General features: G+C 38.6%; 2 protein-coding genes and 1 long non-coding RNA gene across 3 annotated transcripts in view; 1 reads left to right on the top strand and 2 right to left on the bottom strand.

Moving 5' to 3' along the window:
• The window catches only part of LOC107043750, a 55,191-nt gene extending 43,762 nt beyond the window's left edge, over nucleotides 1-11,429 (bottom strand). Inside the window, exons 1-2 of the mRNA XM_015265363.2 lie at nucleotides 11,337-11,429; nucleotides 11,126-11,240 (exon numbers count right to left, since the gene is read on the bottom strand). Of these exons, the coding sequence (XP_015120849.1) occupies nucleotides 11,126-11,240; nucleotides 11,337-11,422 (201 nt within the window). The 5' untranslated portion in view covers nucleotides 11,423-11,429. The remainder of the gene's footprint in view (nucleotides 1-11,125; nucleotides 11,241-11,336) is intronic.
• Nucleotides 2,556-11,622, top strand: LOC107043751. Its single transcript, XR_001461269.2, has 2 exons — nucleotides 2,556-2,626; nucleotides 11,382-11,622. It is a non-coding gene; the product is annotated as an uncharacterized LOC107043751 (long non-coding RNA).
• On the bottom strand, nucleotides 11,560-18,388 carry LOC107043749 (trafficking protein particle complex subunit 11). The gene is made up of 5 exons (XM_015265362.2): nucleotides 18,141-18,388; nucleotides 13,786-16,423; nucleotides 13,222-13,722; nucleotides 11,738-11,814; nucleotides 11,560-11,647 (listed from the first exon to the last, which is right to left on the bottom strand). The coding sequence occupies exons 2-5, from the start codon at nucleotides 16,412-16,414 to the stop codon at nucleotides 11,612-11,614; spliced, it is 3,243 nt and encodes a 1,080-aa protein (XP_015120848.1). The 5' UTR covers nucleotides 16,415-16,423; nucleotides 18,141-18,388; the 3' UTR covers nucleotides 11,560-11,611.
• Between the last annotated feature and the right edge of the window lie 3,333 nt (nucleotides 18,389-21,721).

Raw genomic sequence — 21,721 nt, 5'->3', positions numbered from 1 at the left:
CATGGCAGTTTTTATTTTTTTGTTACAGAGACTACGGCATGAAAGGGGGTTAATTAATGGAGAATTTAATTCTCCGTCGAACTGCCATTTTTTCATCCCTTAATCTCAATTAGGAGGGGAGAAGTGAATTTTTAATTACCGGGAGTCACTGTGCGCCGCAAAACTATTATTTTTCTTACTGCGCTGTGATTTCCATGACAGTGTCTTCCATTTTTTACAGAGATTAGGGGATGAGAGACGGTTAGTTGATGGGGAATTTAATTCTTCGTCGAACTGCCATTTTTTCATCCCTTCATCTCAATTAGGAGGGGAGAAGTGAATTTTTAATTCGTAGGCAAATGGTGAAAAGTCAGTGTGCGCCGCGAAAAAATTATTTTTCCCACGGGCCCCTGACTTTCATGGCAGTTTTTATTTTTTTGTTACAGAGATTAAGGGATGAAAGAGGGTTAATTGATGGGGAATTTAATTCTCCGTCGAACTGCCGTTTTTTCATCCCTTAATCTCAATTAGGAGGGGAGAGGTGAATTTTTAATTACCGGGAGTCACTGTGCGCCGCGAAACTATTATTTTTCTCACTGGCCCATGATTTTCATGGCAGTTTATATTTTTTTGTTACAGAGATTAAGGGATGAAAGAGGGTTCGTTAACGGAGAATTTAATTGTCCGTCGAACTGCCCTTTTTTCATTTCTTAATCTCAATTAGGAGAAGAGAGGTGAATTTTTAATTACCGGGAGTCACTGTGCGCCGCAAAACAATTATTTTTCTTACTGCGCTGTGATTTCTCTGACAGTTTCTTCCATTTTTTACATAGATTAAGGGATGAAAGAGGGATAATTAGTGGAGAATTTAATTCTCCGTCGAACTCCCCTTTTTTCATCCCTTAATCTCAATTAGGAGGGGAGAGGTGAATTTTTAATTACCGGGAGTCACTGTGCGCCGCAAAACAATTATTTTTCTTACTGCGCTGTGATTTCTCTGACAGTTTCTTCCATTTTTTACATAGATTAAGGGATGAAAGAGGGATAATTAGTGGAGAATTTAATTCTCCGTCGAACTCCCCTTTTTTCATCCCTTAATCTCAATTAGGAGGGGAGAGGTGAATTTTTAATTACCGGGAGTCACTGTGCACCGCGAAACTATTATTTTTCTCACTGGCCCATGAATTTCATGGCAGTTTATATTTTTTTGTTACAGTGATTAAGGGATGGAAGGGGGTTAATTAATGGAGAATTTAATTCTCCGTCAAACTGCCATTTTTTCATCCCTTAATCTCAATTAGGAGGGGAGAGGTGAATTTTTAATTACCGGGAGTCACTGTGCGCCGCGAAACTATTATTTTTCTCACTGGCCCATGACTTTCATGGCAGTTTTTATTTTTTTGTTACATTGATTAAGGGATGAGAGACGGTTAGTTGATGGGGAATTTAATTCTCCGTCGAACTGCCCTTTTTTCATCCCTTAATCTCAATTAGGAGGGGAGAGGTGAATTTTTAATTACCGGGAGTCACTGTGCGCCGCGAAACTATTATTTTTCTCACTGGCCCATGACTTTCTTGGCAGTTTTTATTTTTTTGTTACAGAGATTAAGGGATGAAAGAGGGTTAATTGATGGGGAATTTAATTCTCCGTCGAACTGCCCTTTTTTCATCCCTTAATCTCAATTAGGAGGGGAGAAGTGAATTTCTAATTCGCGGGCGAATGGTGAATAGTCAGTGTGCGCCGCGAAAAAATTATTTTTCCCACGGGCCCCTGACTTTCATGGCAGTTTTTATTTTTTTGTTACAGAGATTAAGGGATGCAACGGGGATCGATTGATGGGGAATTTAATTCTCCGTCGAACTGCCCTTTTTTCATCCCTTAATCTCAATTAGGCGGGGAGAAGTGAATTTTTAATTCGCGGGCGAATGGTGAATAGTCAGTGTGCGCCGCGAAAAAATTATTTTTCCCACGGGCCCCTGACTTTCATGGCAGTTTTTATTTTTTTGTTACAGAGATTAAGGGATGCAACGGGGATCGATTGATGGGGAATTTAATTCTCCATCACACCGTCTGGGTTTCATTCCTTAATATTAATTAGCCACCAAATGAATCACCTGAAAAACATTAAGAACATGTTGAGGACGCGGAGAGCATAAAATCCACTCCGAAACTATCCCTGTGACAGCGGGACTGCTACTGTCGAGTTACCCGCACAGGCAGTTCGCCCAGCCGTCAGATTCGACCGTGGCGCCATCCCTCCGTTGGGGTCGAACTATTTTTGGCTTGGGGTCACTTCAACCCCGAGATCTGAGCCTCTACTTTAGTCAATCCTCTTTGGCATTCCCAGCCCACCGATTCCTCCACTGACGTGATTTCTATCCCCACTCTACCTCTGCTCACTTTACGCAGTTATCGACACTCTCTGAATCGTGCCCTGCCTTATTCACAGGTACGGCCGCAATTTTAGTTCATGCGCCACCGCTATAAATTTTGCGGCTAAAGCTTCTCTATAAGCGCTGGCAATCTCTCCTATAATCTCTGTTGGCAGCATTATTAGCTTCCCGCGCAATCTCCCCCTCTTTCTCGCTTGTCATGAGTGCAGTGCAGGTGGGGAGCCCACGCAATAGTGAAATAATTACAAAAATGGTATGTATAAGTGGTTTTATTTATTGTTTATTGATAACTTCCTTTATTTGTTGTTAATTTTAATGATTTTGTCCGACCATTCATATCAAGACAATAATTATGAAGCCGGCTGACAAAAAATCTAACCTATACAGGTGAGGTTACTTTGTCAGTCGTTTGCATAATGTTGTTATTAGTCGAATTGTTAGATGAAATCATGAAAAAATTACATATTGGCCTGTTATTTTCTTTCACTGATTTTTTTTACATTTTTTAAGTAATTTACATGCTTTTTTGTATAAAAATGAGCGAAAAAAATCAATTGAAAAAACGATGCAAGCAAAAATAATAAATAAAAAAATTATTAATTAGCAAGAAAATCAGTGAAAAGAAATGAAAGGGAAAAACATCAAATTTCAATGATTTTGTCTAATCATTTTCAATTATTTAAATGATTAGATAAAATTATTACTGAATGATGATTTTCCCTTCCATTTTTTAGTGATTTTTTTGTATTTTGTTTTTTTTTCACTCATTTGCATACTTTTTCGCATCAAAATGCATAAAAAAATTGAAAATTAAGGATTCAGGCAATAAGATAGTATTTTTTTATAATAGTGCTATACTGCATTGTGCTACTCATTGCGATCACTATGCTTGCTTATTAAGAGAACAAAAATGATTGGATATACATTGATGATGCCGTTATTTCAAAAATTCGATGGTCGCGGAACGCTAAAGATGTGTATATATTATTTTTGGAGAAAAAGAATGAAAATTCGAAGAAAAATTAATTTTGGTGAAACTGCAAAAACGTATTTTTTTCCTTCACAAGAATGCCATGTGTAATATATTTGGTTCATTTAACATAGATGATTTTGAGTTGCTGAATGTGGTGAACCTATATTAGGTATATATACCAAAATTCTATTTGAAGAAAGTCGGGTTCAATCCTTAAGTCCCTAAGAAATACATATATTGAAGTAATCGATGAAAGTTGGTGTATGTGTCTAAAATCGGACTCAGATCCTTCACGACTGGTAGACACTTGAGTACCTTTGGGGGAAACCAATCTGAGCAGTCCTAAGTCTCCTTAAAAATTTTTTATGCGATTCAATCATTTGAAGACTATTATAGATGATTTTATTCCGACGTAATTCCAAATAAAATATAGAGAGCTAAAAAATTGAGGAGAAACTCTATTAACGGATAATTGTTTTAGTTAACCATATTATTTTGCAAAAGATTGTTATGCTTTGCAAAAATGAGTGAAATCCTATTAAAAAACCACAAAAAAACTTTTGTGAAAAAATTTTGCCAACTTGACGTTTTAGTCCCTAATCCTATTTTCCAAAAAAATATCCTCGCTTTTATTCACAAAAAAATACTTGAACTAAAAAATACGCCGAGCACGTCGTTCACAAATCATATTGACTAGAGGGACCTGATATCTCAAGTGAATGAATCCAGTAACATATATGAATGGAAAGGTCGCCATTGGAGACGCTAAATAACAAAACGCCCTCTACGAATTGCCGGCTTGAGAATACACATAGATGTGTGAGCAGACTTTTATATATCTGTGAGCACTCCTAAACTGGCCATCTTGAAAAAACTAGCGCCACCAACGGTAACTAGCGTCGCCAATTGCCAATTCGATTTTCAGAAAAAAGTCGACTTGGCGCGCCCGGTTTTTTGTGTATACTTCAGAAAATAAAAATTATGTGTAATTGAGTAGTTGATAGATGAGTGTCGAAGTTCATTTCTAGAAAGCAATAAACAAATTTCGGGGAAAATATTGTACAATCTCCGAAATTAAATCAGTTTGGTGACATAGTTACTTGAAAAACATTCGATTGTAGATTATCCCGATTCAACGGTCGATCGCTAATTCTTTCATACTACAATATTCTTCTAAAGCTCTCAGCATTTTCACAAGGTGAATATAATTCCTCGCCAACAAGACAGTGTCATCTGCAAAAAGAACCAACAGAAGATCGTTCCATCCGTCTATATCCGGACCCTCGAGACCCCTGCGTCTAAGCTCAGACTCGAAATCTGCGATGTAGAGAACAAATAGGAGAGCACTCAAGTACTCACCCTGGAGAACTCCCTCCGTCACCTCGAACCTATCTGAAAATTCTCCCTTGCATCTCACCTGAACTACCGCCTGTTCATACAAAGACTTCACTAGCTTAACGAGCCTTCGACTCACCCCCAACTCCAGCCATCTTTTCCAGAGCAGGTAGTGGGGGATAGTGTCGAAGGCTCGTTTGAAATCCCCAAACACCGCGAATACTTCGGAGTTCTCATGCCTCTGCTGTAGATGCACCGTTGAGAAAAGAGTGAAGATGGCATCAGCACAACTTCTTTTTCTACGAAACCCAAATTGAGTTTCAGGCAAGATACCACGTTCCTCAGCCCATGTCTCCAGCCTACGTTTCACGATAGAGATAAAAAATTTTGTCACGCAATTCACAAGGGCAATGCCCCTGTAGTTCGCGGGGTCTTCAGCATCACCTTTTTTGTACAACATCGTTAAAATTACTCTAGACCATTCCGGAGGACATGCTTCGCAGTTCATTACATCATTGAATATAGTACATAGGCTAGACTCCCAGCAATCTGGAAGAATCTTGAAGAATTCGTTCGATACCTGGTCTGGGCCAGGTGCTTTGGCATTTCCCGCTTCCTTGATTGCCTTTCGAACCTCATCAAGGGAGATTTCCATGTCAAGTTGATATACCAAAAAATTGGGATATTCCAGGTGAATCTGCGTTCTAGGCGGATAAATACCTCTATAGAAATCATTCCAGCTACTTATTTTGACCGAGCTTCTAATTGCACTAGCCATACCAATTGATTTATAAAAATTTGCTGTTTCCCAAAACTGTCCCAAATTGCGAACGTTTGCAAAGTCTTCCTCCCTCTGCTTATAGAATTGTTCTTCTTTGAATTTTCTGAGTTTCTTATATTCCTTTTTGCAATCCAAATAATCAGCTCTGTTTTCGCCACTGAAGTTTGAGGCAAAGCATCGATTTACTAATTGATTAAATGCATTTCTCATTTCCGAACAGTCTTTATCAAACCAGGGTTTGTTTTTCTTCATTGTCTTGGGGTTTCTCTGAGAATTCACATAAACGTTATTTGACTTTATGCACATGCCTGAAACCTCAGCCGCAATGTGTACTGCATCAACAAATTCCTCGTAAATTGCTAATGGGGTGTTATTGACATATGAATCTGGGTTTCTACCTAACTTGTGCATTTCATCATAGTATTTGCAAATTTTTTCTCGATCCTCAGGAAACCATTTCAATTTAGGTCTATTTGAATCAGTCACCGTCTTAGGGAGGAAGTTGGCTAAAGGAGAAGGACAGGAGGTAGGGTTTTCCCCTAATTCCAGAATAATGGGGAAGTGATCTGATGCTGTAACTGTGGGGTCTACTTTAAAATCATTTACGAGGGAGAGGCTAGAGGATTTCGCCCAGACTAGATCAATAATACTAATACCGGAATGTTTAACAAAAGTTATTTTTGCTGGTTTATTACTATAAGAACGACCATTTATAAGTATAATGCCATTTTTTATCATAAAGTCATTTATTAAACTACCTCTGGGGTTGCACCCATCATGACTTAAAATACAGTCATAATCGAGTTTTGTATAATCAAAAATTTCCTCAGGCATGTAATTTAAACATAGTCCGCCAAGTTTGGCATTATAATCACCCCCTATGAACACATAATCTAGGTTGCCTATGAGGTCTTGCTCATCTAGAATGGATTGCATCTCTTTTAGTTTCATTTGAATATCTATTTTATCAGGTTTAAAATATATATTTCCTATTAAAATATTTCCATAGCACGTATTGAGTTTAATAAAAATCCAACAATTGCATACACTCACGCTTACAAAATCAAGATCGCCACTAACCAAAAGAGCGAGGCCACCAGTGGCTCTTCCGACGTCTGCTTCTCTCTCTCCATTGGACTAAATCTGCTTGTAGTCTCGTAGTGCGGCTGGCATCCATCTAGGTCGATCCACCAACCACGTTTCTGACAGGCATATCACTTCATGATCTGCGATGTTCTTATGTTCGGCGACATTGGAGAAAGAGCTCATATTCCAGAACAGCACGTTGAGTAGCCCTACTTTGCTCCGTTTTTTGAGATGCTGCGTTGCTGGCTTGAGTCACACTTTTCAAGCCCCGGGTTTCGTGTGTTCCTCCTTGGTGGCTGGATCAGCAGTTGTTCGGTTTCAGAATTGAACAAGTGCCACTTCCCATCAATGGAAATATTGCTCGGGCCTCTCACAAAAACACGGTGGCCTTCACTACGAAGTACGTTGGCACTTTGCAGTAGCTTTTTCAACGATTCCTGTTCCAGTGAGGTCCAGTCCTGATCGATGTAAACGTCACTCCTCTTTAATTCACTCTTACTACGAAGGATATCCCGCTTCACCTCAGAAGAGCTGAGAGTGACAATTGCGCGTGCTTTGTTATCATTCCTTTGCGGGAGTGATCTTACCTCCACCATATGTTCATCAGCATTGAATTTATCGTTGAGAATTTTTTTCACTGATTCAACTGAGCTCTCATTACACTGTGGGTAAGTAATGATTAAATTCTTCTTTTTCGATTCCTTTTCCTGCCTGTCAAGCTTCTTGATAATTTCTCCCACTCTGTTTGGGTCTCTCACACTCGAGCTAGCGGCCTTGATGTTATTCAGAGATCCCCTCATCATCTCAATCTCACTATCCACTTTACTACCCATCTCTTGAATTTTCGCAGAAGACGAAAATAATGCTATTCAAGAAAAAAGGGAATCCTGTGGGTTTAAACAAGATGAACTTCTGCCTGTATAATGAACCAATAGAGTTCGTGAAGTCCTTCGTGTATCTGGGTGTTACTCTCTCGTCGAATGCGCTAGCTGGCGCGGCTCTGAACTCTGTGGTGGGGAAAGCCCGCGCTGCGAGTCAAGCTGTTCTCAACATCCTTTATAAAACAAGGACTGCTCCCTGGAGTGCCACTCTAAAACTATTCCAGAGTGTTATTGTCTCCACGGTTTTGTATGCCTTCCCTGCTTGGGGTTTGTTGGTGCGAGATAAAATTGAGCTGATGCAGACTTACTTCTTCAAAAAACTCTTGATTCTCCCGAAAAGTACACAAGGTTGGGCCTTGCGACTGGAGCTCGATCTCATGCCCTTGCAATTATATGCAATAAAAAATGTTTGGAATTGGTATATTCATATTCTCCAGTCTCAAGACTCATACCTCCCAAAAATTTGTCTAAAACGCCTATTGGCGATAGCCACGACCCCCACAGCTAGCACCAAATACAATTGGCAGCTCCAGTTCAAGGAGGTGCTCCTTGATTGTGATGCTATTGACTTGTGGGGTAATATGGATCCCTCAGCGTGGATAAGGCGTAAGAGTGGGGCAATTTATTCCCTGGGTGAGAAGTTGAGGGGTAATGACTATTCTAGGTATCAGTCCTCAACGTCATGTCAGTTTTACATTTGCAGAAGACTAAATGACCATGTTAAGAACTACATCTATGATAAACACCTCACTGCTGTGAAGAGAATAATTGCCCAGGTTAGACTATCGACTATACACCGCTGTCACCTCAGCCTTCCCTCTGGAGGTGTTAGAATAAATCTGAGAGATCAGTGTCACTGCTGCACGTCCGGTAGTTACGATAATTTATATCACTTGATCTTCAAATGTACTGCTTTTGCTGAATCACGGCGGACATACCTCTCTAGAATCATAAATGGAACAGGAAATCCGGAATATCCCGCGATAGAATTTTTCAGAATTTTAGAATCACGCGCCTCCCTCTGCGAAGTCTTCTATTACTACATAAGTGAAATGATAAAGAAAAGACCTGATATGTTAAGAGAACGTGAGGAAGAATGGATGAATGTGTAAATGGCATAACAAACTAGCAAGCATACCAATATACAGAATACTAGAAAATAAGTATTATATTTTTATACACTACTGTACCCCTCATAGGGGATCTCTGAATCTCGTGAAATAAACTATATATATATATATATATATATATATATATATATATATATATAACGGTCGATCGAGGAATCAACTGGAAATTATGTAAATCTTTAATACCATATTCATTTGAATCAATTGACATTTTGAATACTCCGGTTGAGTAATGTTGCAATCCACTGATGAAGTACTGAGGCGTTCTGTCCTAATGAATTGATCGGTAACAATCGGTACTTTCCATCAAGGGCCACAGAGTGACACAGTGTTAACTAAGATATGTCTTTGATCAATCACAGTTCTCCTGTTTGGCACTGTGTTAGACAGTGCCTTATGATGGAAAGTGCCCAGTGTAATTGACTTACACGAAAACCGGGCGCGCTGAGTGGACTTTTTTCTGAAAATCGAATTAACAATTGGCGACGCTAGTTACCGTTGGTGGCGCTAGTTTTTTCAAGATGGCCAGTTTAGGAGTGCTCACAGATATATAAAAGTCTGCTCACACATGGACATATGAGCGTATGTATCATCTATGTGTATTCTCAAGCCGGCAATTTGTAGAGGGCGTTTTGTTATTTAGCGTCTCCAATGGCGACCTTTCCATTCATATATGTTACTGGATTCATTCACTTGAGATATCAGGTCCCTCTAGTCAATATGATTTGTGAACGACGTGCTTGGCGTATTTTTTATTTCAAGTATTTTTTTGTGAATAAAAGTGAGGATATTTTTTTGGAAAATAGGAACAGGCAATAAAACGTCAACTTGGCAAAATTTTTTCACAAAAGTTTTTTTGTGATTTTGTCATTGAAAATTCAGGATTTCGTGGAAAAATCAAAGAGAACTGTAAATTCCAGTTTCATTTTTTCTTGAAAATGAATAGAAAACCAGAAAATTCCGGTAAATATATTCTTAAATTTTCACTATAGTCACATTGAATGCGATTTAGAGGAAAAAAGTCATGAAATTTCAGATTTCACAGAAAATTCAATGCAATTAGACACTGAATGTTCATATTAAATTGGAAATTCAAATAAATTAAGGGATTCTCATCTTTATGCCCCTTAAAATTCTGGAGTTTTACAGAATTTTCAGTGAAATCTGAAATTTCAGGATTTTTTCCCCTAAATCGCATTCAGTGTCACTGTTCTGAAAATTGGTAGTCAACTGTCCATGAAATTTCATTTTTTTCTAACAGTGTGGAATATCATGTAAATACGTGATAATTGCACCATCTATCGGACGGGATAGGAACCTGTGTAAGTAGGTTGCGAGTCCAATCTCTCCCAAGGAGCTACTGTCGAGTGGCGAAAATGTGAACCCGTGCAAGTAGGGTCCGCGACCTACGCCTCGTCCCCATCTGAGTTACCAATAGACTCCTTTCATATTTCAATACATTTGATGTTTTACATTAAGATCTCGTCTACAGAAATTTTCATCCCCATATTTTATAAAACCGATACACATCATGAATTTTACTAATTTGATGATGTTAAACACATGAAAAACCAAATCGACATATATCATAGCCAGAGTTTTATGGATTTCATATTTTTATTCAATTGCACATCTGACTTATTCATTCCAAATTGCAGATAATAAATTGAACTGAATTAAATAAATAATAACTTTCTCAATTCGCCTCGGGAAGTGAAAAAAATTGAAACTATAAATAATAACAAAGTTAAAGCCCTGGTGTATTATGTTTCGAACGTTATCTCGATTGTTTATCCATCTTCCTAATGTAAAATATATCACAATTTCCATTGGATTTTACATCACGCAAGAGTACCTAAAAATTATGATTGTACAATCAAAAAAAAATTTTTTTTTAAACAACATTTTCAAAGAGCATTTTTAATACAGATTAAGAACTGAGTCCGATAGAAAGGAAATAGTGAATGGATAATTTATCATGGTAACTAACGATCTGACAGCCATTGACTACTATGACAAATGAGGACTTAACAGCCATTAGATACATTAAATTATTAATTTGCAATTTCCTCCCTATTGGATTTATTTTTCAATATTATTCAAAAACGCTTCTTGAAAATGTTCAACTTTTTTTTAAGCGTTTTTCTGATTGTACAATCATAATTTTTGAAGACTCCGAGGCTATGTAAAACTAAATAGCAATTAGAGATCATTTCAGATTATCAAAATAAAAAAAAACAACCAAGATCACGTTCGAAACATAATCTACCCGGGCCTTAAAATAAACTGTGTCCAACAGGTCGTTTTAAAGACATAAATGCATAAACAAAAAGTATGATATACAAGAAAATTGAAAAAAAAATCGGAGAAAATTGATCCGGACCAATGAATCATGTCGATTTAACTTATTAATGCCTTGTGAAAACAAAATCTTATGTTTGAGATATTTACCACATTCGTTCGTTTTTATCACTGTACTACATAATTACAGAGTTAGCATCTAAAATTATAAAATGTAAATAGATGTGCATGTAAGGATATATATTAATAAGGACATATATTTTACCTTCAACAACTGCGAATTTCGAAATTCTGCATCACAGTTAATCAAAATCGTTGATTTTGAGAAATTCCATGGACCTAAGAGCTGCCTACACATCATAACTCCACATTGGGATTCACTGAAATGTAACAAAGAATAACACCAACGTAACAAACTGTAAATAAAATCGTTTTTCTTTTTATATTTCATAGAAAAATATAAATATATTAATTACATTTTTCTCAATTGTTCTCTAGTTTTTTCTTCCTCTTTCTTATAGATTTCTTCAACTTCCTGGATACCTGCGCCTCTGGACTGCATGACTATGTGTGACAGGTGGCGAGTGACTTCTCAGTTGCCGTAGCAACCGATCATCGATTTTCACAACTTATTATGAGTTGAAATTAATAAGACACACATTGTAGCGAATTTGTTCAACTTTAATACTATTCTTGTAATAATTACAGCAATTATTTGCTATTAATTTACAAAAAAAATAGATAAATTTGTTTATCCGAGTAGTTCCTCTGATGTCAATGATTTTGGCTGAAAATTCAAAAAAAAATTCCATGAAAAATATAATTAAAAAAAAATGCGTCTATTTTTATTCAAAAAATTTAAGTGATTCTTGGTTACCATGATATAAACGTGAGTGGGCAGAGATCTTTCTAGGACTGCTGCTAGTCGACCTCTGCTGATTTTATGCTCCTCGTCTGAAAAAAAGACAATATTCCTGTGGTTTTTTGCATTAGAAAGGTGAATAATTGAAGATAGAGGAGATTTTTTGTTCTATGGAGCCCCCATTCAGTAGCACGGACTGTCCTTACTCAGATAAATCCACTTAGATGGATAAACCTCCTGGATGATTCTTCTACGGATAGCCTGGGGTGATTTATCATGATAAATATCATTTATCATATTTGCCCATTGCTAGATTCACCGCTCATTAGAGATGACATCGAAGTATTACATCTTGATGATATTCTCTCGTGAAGAAATTTATACCGATAGCATTGGAATTCATGCGATTCAATTGAACGAATTCATATCAGCACTTGGAGAAATGTAACAAATTTGAAAGAAAATTCTTTGCAGTTTATTATCTGTTGAATTTATTTTAAAAAAATTTAATGCTCTTTTCACGTACAGTCTCTATACCTTACATGGAGGAATGAACTATGTTCATTTCTCAATGGAAGGAAGTAACGGGAGAGCAAAAACGCCAATAAGTGACCGAAAAAACCTTGCCCAGATTTATACCCAGCGCAGAACTGAGGATTCTACTGGGGCAATTGTACTCAGGAACCTCTGAAGAAATGTACTACATTGGGTGAATGCAGCGTGCATTTATATAGGGATGAGAATAAAGAGAAAATGAGGCAAGTAAAACCTGTCGAATTCGCTAGATAATCCTATTGGATTTCTATTGAATTTTCTATTCGTTTTTGGCCGATTCTATTAAAATGTTCGCTAGAAAATATTCTATAGAAAAAGTCAATAGAAGCCGATTTTTCTATACAATTTATTCAATTAAAATATTTTCTATAAAATTTCCTCGGTTCAAATTTTCCAAGTTTTTTTCGTTCTATTTTTCTTTTTTTTTTATAAAAAAAAATCAAACAAAGATAGAAAATTTGAGCCAAGAAAATTGTACAGAAAATATCTCAATAGAATCGGTCAAAAACTAAAAGAACGTTCAATAAAAATCCAATAGAATTATCTGGCGAATTCGCTCGATTTTTCTATTTAATTTTTTTATACGTGCACTGTAGATGTAGACGATAACAAATAAATCAAAACAAAAATTGTAGCCCTATATCACAAATTTGCGTTCCCGCAAAACCATCGTCTATTGAAAATCAACATCGTGATTCATAATAGTTATGTATATTATTATTCAACAATTCCCATATGGTCTAGTGAATAGAATACAATATATGATCCGCAATAGTTGAGACAAACCTGGTGTAACTGATGGAACCACACAAGAAAAGCTGTCATCAAAATGTGTTCCTTTCTATTTGTTCATCATATCAAGAAAAACATCTTTCATATTTACCATTTCTCTCCACCTTCAAATGTGCTTTCCGAAATCATCACAAAAACTCTTCTTAACTCACCTTGCGGAACACTCAGATTTAACGTCGGCAAGGCGACAAAACCGGCCACTAGGGGTCGCAAAATCCACTCGACCTTTCGCGCATTCTGCGGCCTAAGGTAAATATCTACTTGTTTCTGTCCCGCGAACATAAATGCATCACTGGCCTCCATTGTCATCTTAAGCGTGATCAAATAGTCTGACCGATTCTTCAGGTAATAGCTGACGCACATCGGTGTTCGGACCCAGCCTTCAGCCGGAATCTTGGCCTCGATGCCCACCGGGGCGTCCTCTACCCAGAGGGGTGCCAGCGTGACACTAGTACTAGTTTCAACGCCTTCTTCGACGTTCCTCTTCCATCGGATTGTGTAGACCCCAGTGGATGTTGGTTGTCCCGATCGTGCTCTTGGAACGACGCAAATGACGTCAGTGGCAGATTCGCCTTCGGCTATGGTCAACCCATCAAGAAGCCTGGAGGGACCCGGTTCTTCCCTAAAGGCTTTCCCAAGTTCAACGGAAGTTCCTATAAATAAAAAAAAAATTTTTTTTCGAAGTGCTGAAGAAAGTTCATATCGGCAGTCCTTACCTAGAATCTTCAGAGGCCATGGAGAAGAGCACTCTATATTCGGCATCACGACGAACTCTTCGTCAACGAAGGCCTTGGTCAGTGGTTCGAATAAACGGGTATAGAATTGTGTTCCAATATCAAAAGGTTTGACGATTTCCACCGCATGAGTCTCCTCCCTCACCCGCTTCATCAGATCGCTCCCCAGAAATTCTAATCTCGCCAAAAAATTTCGAACCCCCACCTGATGAGACCTTACGTAAACTGTTCTCTCAACTATTTCTCCAGGTGCAATAGATTCCACCTCAAAAACTACGGAAGTTTCCTTAGTTATCATTGTTTCACTTAATTCAGTAGTTGAATCTGTGGTATGATCCTGAAAAGTCTGCTTGACCTCCATCGAAAACTTGGAAATTTCTTTGTTAGATTTGATATCGAACTTCACCGGCAACCATTCGCTCAAGAGCGCCGGGGATCTCGAGGTGATGACGACCCTTAACGACGTCTCTTCCTGCCTGATTTGCGTGATGTTTATGATCCTGATCCCCTCGAAGCTCCCCCTGGACCCCTGGCCATCCAGCCCCCCAGGATCCCCTGGGAACTTCAGAATAATTCGGCGTTTCTCATTTCCCAACACTAGTGACACCAAGCTCACTTGAATCTCCGTTCCATCAGGTACCTGAGAGGCAGGAAACTCGCACCTGAGTCGTCTCAATTCCTCTCCCTCGAATCTGCACCCCCGATCACTGTTTTCCTCAACAGGTATCTCAGTGCTCATGCCAGGTCCCGAAATCGTGACGGAGATCTTCGAAAACTCAACAGAAGCCTCAAACAGATTTTTCACGATCACCTCCACCCTGACTTTTCCACTCGCATTGAAGCTAGCGGCAGTGAAGGACCCTTTGACCTGCACAAAAGTCGCAACATTCGTGTCTTCAATGGTCGAGACGAAATCCTCAAGGCGATTCAGCTCAGAGCCCCACTTTTCGATCGCTTCGCTGATAGCTTCCTCAGGGAGATTTGGATGAGCCTGTGGGACCTTCCGATTTAAAATTCCGAGAAGATTTGTGTAGATCCTACTCCGCTCATCAGCTGAGAACGTTGCGGTCAGCCCGAGAGCCTCGATACTCAGTGTCAGGTAGTCCTGAACACTGGCGTTGAGAAAAGCTGCCCTCATCGCGTTCATGAGAACATCAGTCAAGAGCAATGGCCACTTCTCAGACCTGTACTCCCAGAGCATATGGGTCAGAAGAGTCAACACCTTCCCGTAATCCTTGCAATTATAATATTCCGCCGCCATCTGCACCGCCAGAAGCCGCCGCATCCTCGGGCACCGGTACATCTTAAACTGGGACATAGCATTCCCAAGCAGTGCAATGATGATCATCGAGTGGTCTACGTTTTTCTCCCTCCACTTGAGGACCTGAACACCGAGAGCCTCTTTCATAGCGTCCGCACATTCCGCTGAAAGTTTGCCAGGTCTCCACGACCTTTGCCCATAGAACTCCATCTTCATCTCGTCATCAAGCAGATCCGGATCTACTTGAAGAGCGTTAGCGCACAGTTGGTTACAAGCTGTTTGCCTCGCCCCTGCATGGGTCGCAGCTGTCTGGTAATAATACCCCGGGTGCTGAGTTTGAACAGCTGGAAGACCCTGACGAATCGCGTCGTCGAACAGTTCAGCGAAAGTTGAGTACTGATTCGCCATAAAGGCGTGGTGTTCGAAGATGAGGTCTTCAGAACCTGTTCTCGATCGAAATCTGTCTGTGTGCGCCCGGAACTGGTTGATAGCTTCTCTTGGTTGGTTCAGGGCGAACTGAAGCTTACATATCTTGTAATTGATGAAGGCGCCAACGGTCTTAATCTCGAATGTATTGGTGTCCATCATCCTGATCTCGAGGAGATTTGTGTAAGCTGCCTTGTAATGGTGCACTGCGATCAACTTTTCTTGCCGGAGTTCGTTCAGGAAAGCTATCTTGAATTGGTGTCTGACGAACAGGTACTGATGGGATGTCTTGGTCAGCTGATCTTTGTGGCTTTTTACTGTGCGGTGGTGGTGGTGATAGAAGTTTTGAGCAAGATCATAGAAGGCGCTTTCTAAGCGGGAGGTGTATCCCTGGAGGTGATCCCCGTGGGGAAGGATGTAGAGGGACTTGGCTGGGAGCTCGCAAGCTGTGCAGAGAGCAGTCGCTCGCTCGGTCGCTATATTGTCCTCTGCATCGGGGGTGGGGGGTGGAGTCTTCTGAATGAGAACGACTGCTGTTCGCGTAGAGCGACCGTCCAGGGCGGACCTGATCGCTTGCACTCTCGAAGCGCATTCCATCTTCTTTTCAGTCCAGTTAGAATCTGTCCAGTCGAGCTCATAGAAGCAAACCACTACTGCGGGAATTTCTGACAGATATTTCGGCATCCAGTTGCGCTTGAGGATGCCTTTTGGGATGTACCATTCGTATGAGTTTCGTTTGGGTTTTGGGGTTGGGAAGGTGTGATTCAAGGGAAGGTATTTGAAGTGGACTGATAGGTTGTCTGGACGACGATTGCTTTGGAAAGCGTCCCAGATTGAACGGTGTGTTGTGTTCGAGAGGTCTAGGCCTGTGAGGCCGATTAGGGCTAGTGGCTTGGCCAGGAGCTCTGGTGGCAGCTCCGACATTCTTATAGGCTGAAAATTAATAGTGGCTTGACATAGAGAGGTACTTCCGGCTCGACTTCACGTACAAAAAAATTTAATAGAAAAACAGCGAAATCGCTAAAAAATTCCATTGGATTTCTATTGAATTTACTATTAATTTTTGGTCGATTCTATTAAAAAATTCCGCAGCCTATCTGTGGAATTGTTTTCAATAGAAACATTCAATAAAAAATATTCGTTGGAAAAAAATCAATAGAATTATATTTTTTGATACAACTTATCACTTTATTGGCATATTTTCTGTATAAATTACGCGGCTCAACTTTTCTAAATGTTTTGTTTGATTTTTTTAATGGTAAGAGATGAAAAATAAAGTGGAAAAAACTTAGAAAATGAATGTGGAGAAATTTGTCAATAGTTATATAGTAATAATAATAATTTGATTGTCCTGAGGGAATCCGTACAGCTCAGGGCATTCATAAAAAGTTTTATTTATCTGTGTATGATTCTCAAATAGAAACTAGATTCTGAGTCTAAGATCTTTGAAAGCACAACCGGAAACATTAGAAGGATAATCCAAGATACTTAATCTGAATAGACGAAAACAACCCCAATTTAAGCACCAAGAATTGAGTATTTGAAAACGATGCTGAGGAGACAGAAAAATGGAATTCGAAACTATCCAATAGAAAAAAAATTATGCATTCTGCTGATATTTATTCTGTTCAGATTTCTCCCATAGAAATTTCTCTGCATTAATTTTGGAAATTTTTTACACTTCATCGTGCCCTATCTCATTAAATCTCCGATTCTCACGAACAGTGGGAGGAAAACCCACACATCTTTTCAATAGTTTTTTATAATACTTCAACATTAGCAAAAACGAAAACAATTGGGCGAATATTAGTCTTCAAACCCTCAATTATCCAATTCCACTTTCTTTTCTCTTTATTATGTTTATTTTTTACATGAAAAACGCAATTGAAAAACCTGAAGAATTAACGAATGACAGAACAGAAAACTTTTAAAATTCAGGTCGACAAATTACGATGGAATATTTTCAACAGAATCAGCTTTATAGAAAAATCCAAGTCTAGTAATTTTCAATAAAAATCTATAGAATTTTTCACCACAATTTCCTTGAAAATCTGTTGGGTTTGTTTATTGAATTTTTTAATTCTAGGAGAATGGTGAATGTTGAAAATTGAAAAAAATAAAAACTAAAAGCTCCATATTTTTCATGTATATTTCGATGAAAAAATAAAACTAATTGATTCCTTTGCTACACATCTGCTACTTCTGGATTGTCCTACTTTCAACTTATTATCATAAGAAACAGAATTTCCACCTAATTCTTTTCAATAATAGCGATTCACTAATAGATATTATGGGAATAAATGCAACATATCGATGTTGGAATAATGATAATAAAATATATTATATTTGCGAAAATATTTTGTTGTCATCAATATTTTGAGTGCCAGACTATCAGGTACTCATAATTATTCTTCAGACCACCACTAAATGGAGAAATATCATTTTGAATGACATTATATTTAGAAAACTATAGTTCTTTTCCCTTTTCTTGAACAAATAATCATTTCACTATTTTACTATCAATCCAACAATCCACAGTGAGTCCAGTAGTTTTTCAATTGTTAAATGTTTCTCGGGACCTGTTGTGAAGTTTATTTATTTTTAAAAGAACTCGATAATCAAGGAATATTGTCATCGAATCGATACAAACCTTTGAATTCGATGGTTGAATTAATAAATAATTATTTTATCTACTACTTCGACACATTTGAACACTTGTGATGACCACCGATGCTCCTGATACTGCCTGATACTCCCTCCACCACTCCAACCGCTGATCGCAGGTTATGTTTGAGATTTAAGGCCTCCGCACAATCAAAAAGCACACGCGATAAGCAACAAATATAGGTTACAGGCTATAAGAAATAAGTTTCCAACGTTCCGTAGTAAATGCGCGAACGCACAATAAAGCAATAGGAATAATAGAACCGTGCAACAACTGTAGAAATAAAGTTATAAGCTACAAGAACTTTGTTTATCATAGCGTCAACTGATTATACATACACGAGGGAAACAGGAAAAATACATAAATAAATAATAAAATAGCTGCAGTAAAGCGAAATTAGATAGGGTTAAAGTACTGCTACTGCTACTAAGTCGATTGCGAAACGCGCCCACAGGATACGATGTCCACTGAAGGAGAAAATAGTGTACAAAAGGATGGGATTAATCTAAACTATAAAGAGGGGGATGAGTTATTGATTGAGCTCATTCGATCTTATCGTCATCTATGGGATAAGAAATATCGTGACCACAAAGGTACCGAAATGATAGAAAATTCGTTGTTCCTTCGACAGCGATCTTCTGCGACTAGTTTTCTTTAAAAGTGGTGAAACTTTCATTAGCAATTGGTCAAATTTGGTTACTGACATTCTCGTGGATCGAAAAAATAACTCCTCATCACTTCGCAATTTGAAAATGAACGATTCAACGTCTCCAATTGTATCACCATAATAATTGATAGGTCGCGTACACCAACGTCGATACCTCCATCGTTTGTGCTTCTTCGTTTTTTTAATTAACATGAGTAGTCCCATCATTTGTAAGCTCACAATTGCCAAGAATAGCGCATCGGTACCAATCATGATTAAAAAATAATGATTACCAGATAATTATACGACTTTGACCAGAGATCATACGGGAGATGAGCAGGAACAATGTAAAGTGTTCAACAGCAAAATTAGTAGCGGTGGCGCATGGACTACGATGGAGCGTACGGAACTGTTGGTATGGTAGGGCCCGAGCATAAATTTGTCGATAACCGGAAAGGGGTTCTCAATACGGTAGGTCCTCGCATTTTATAATAATTGTCAGGAATGTAAAATCGAACATTATAATCAATAGTATAATGAATGCAGAATCTAATGATCTAAAAGTCTTTTCCTTTTTCTCGACATATTTATTATTGACACGTAGGTAAAAAAATTCATAGAAAATCCCAGCGCTGTCGCTGGAAAACTATAGTTTTCCAGTGATTCTATTGAATAATTGTGCAGATTTTGTTTTTTTTTTACTATAGTAATGTTCGATTATATATATTTATTCCCCCCCTGAGTGAGAAAGGAATATGTATCGCGCTCGCTCCCACTCATTGTCGTCTCCGTCGCGTTATCACGTGCCCGTCCTCCGCCAAACTTAACGAGAGCTAGTGAGAAAGAAAATGGAGAAGAAGGAGAGAGAAAACATTCCAACTCGTTTGAACGGTTGGAACGTTTTCGTTGTTCTCCAGCGATCTACACATAATGGGATTAATTCAATAATAATAGATTAATGAATAAGATTTTTCGCAGATTATTGCGAGATTTAGATGAATGGTTTGCCTCCTTCAGTGACCATAAAAAATTGTCTCCAATCGACAATATCTCCCGATGGAATGGAACGATGTGAATGAATCAAGTATCAATTTGAATCTTTAAAAAAAAGGGAATTCCACTCTGAGATTTCTCTATTGTCTGTATTTACCGAGAAAAAAAAAACGGACCCAGGAATCGATGTGTCTTTTTTAGGCAGCTGCATTTCTGAAATGCAATGAGCAAGCAATGTTAAAATTAAGTCATTTTGTAAAAAATTTCTAGTGACATGATCCTGAAAATCAAAGGAAAGTCTTGAATTCAGGAATGATGTCTGTAGGTTTCAGTAATATTTTCGCGGAAATTCCGGGAACACTTATTGGGAATTTTTATCGCGTCTCTGGCGATCCAACAACGACGATGTAGCGTCGTTGTTCCGTCATTGATTTTAATTGTTCATTTTGGTGCTAGAAAAGAGGGAATGGCCCCTAAAAACATTATAAAAGTTGATATATGGGGTATTTATTCATATTGGTACCGTTAATGGCATTGTTATTTATCAATTGGATGAAATAATTTTTAGTGTTAAGAATGATGATTGAAGCTTGTAAGGGGAATGCCGCGAGATGGCGGTAGCGTCAATATCCCGCTCGGATCGGTAAAGTCGACAGTAGTAGTAGCCAGGCTGGTCTGACCAGTAGTCTGCCGAGCTAGTTAACGGGTGTGCAATGTTGACGCATGTTTTGTTATTTTCTTTTAGGTGATCAAAAGTGCACAGAAGATAGGAATTGCATCGGATACATTTTCGTATGATTAGCTTTAGATATTTATGATTATTTTTACATTGTTTTAATTTATTTTATAGCGTCCTTATTAGGGTGGGAGGGGGGATGGACATGATAACATAGAGTTGCAAATCCTAGCGAAGGGGAGGGGATTTCAAAATCTATCTGAGCCACCCCCCATCCCTCCATTCGCATGCATTAATTGAATAAATTAAAAATTTTTGTTAATTAAGATTTCACGAGAGGGTGGAAGGGGGAGATACGACGGCGGAGGGTCCCAAATTTTACCCAATAAGGGAAGGGGATTGCCGAGACTGACTGAGCCACCCCCATGCGTTGATGAAATAATAAAAAATATAAAATAAATAATGAAAATCGCGAAAATTGATAATTTACGACGGAGTGCAGGGGGAGGTATGAGGGCGGAGGATTGCAAAATTTACTCACAAAGGGGAGGGGGTTTCAGAATCTAGCTGAGCCACCCCCATCCCTCCCTCCCCATCCCTTAGCATGAGTTGATTGAATAAAAAAAATTTTCAATAGAAAAAGAAAATCTCGCAAATTGAGATTTTGCGAGGGGGTGGAAGGGGGAGGTACGACGACGGAGGGTTGCAAATTTCAGCCAACTATTGATTAAGCTCTCATGAGGGGGTGGAAGGGAGAGGTACGACGACGGAGGGTTGCAAATTTTACCCAACAAGGGGGGAGGGGCTCCCAAATCTGACTGAACCACCCTCATGCGTTTATTTTAAAAAAAGATTTAAAAAAGTCGTAAATAAAATTCTCAAATGAACAATGAAAATCGCGTAAATTGAGAATTTATGAGGGACTGGAAGCGTGAGGTATGATGAGGGAGGGTTGCAAATTTTACCCAACAAGGGAAGGGGATCCTCAAACTCACTGAGCCACCCCCCATCCCTCCGTTCGCATGGATTAATTGCATAATTAAAAAAGTTCTTGAATAAAGAATGAATATTTCGTCAATTAAAATTTCACGAGGGGGTGGAAGGGGGAGGTACGACGACGGAATGCTGGCAATTTTATCGAACAAGGAGATGGGGTTCCCGAATCTGACTGAGCTACCCCCTGCGTTGATTTAAAAAATTAGTTAAAAACAATAAACAATGAAAATCGCGGCAATTGAGACTTTGGGAGGG

This window comes from Diachasma alloeum, unplaced genomic scaffold (assembly GCF_001412515.2).
Source record: "Diachasma alloeum isolate Michigan unplaced genomic scaffold, Dall2.0 Dall_scaffold_00625, whole genome shotgun sequence".
Taxonomy (NCBI): Eukaryota; Metazoa; Arthropoda; class Insecta; order Hymenoptera; family Braconidae; genus Diachasma; species Diachasma alloeum.
This window is presented reverse-complemented; position numbering and strand designations above follow the sequence as displayed.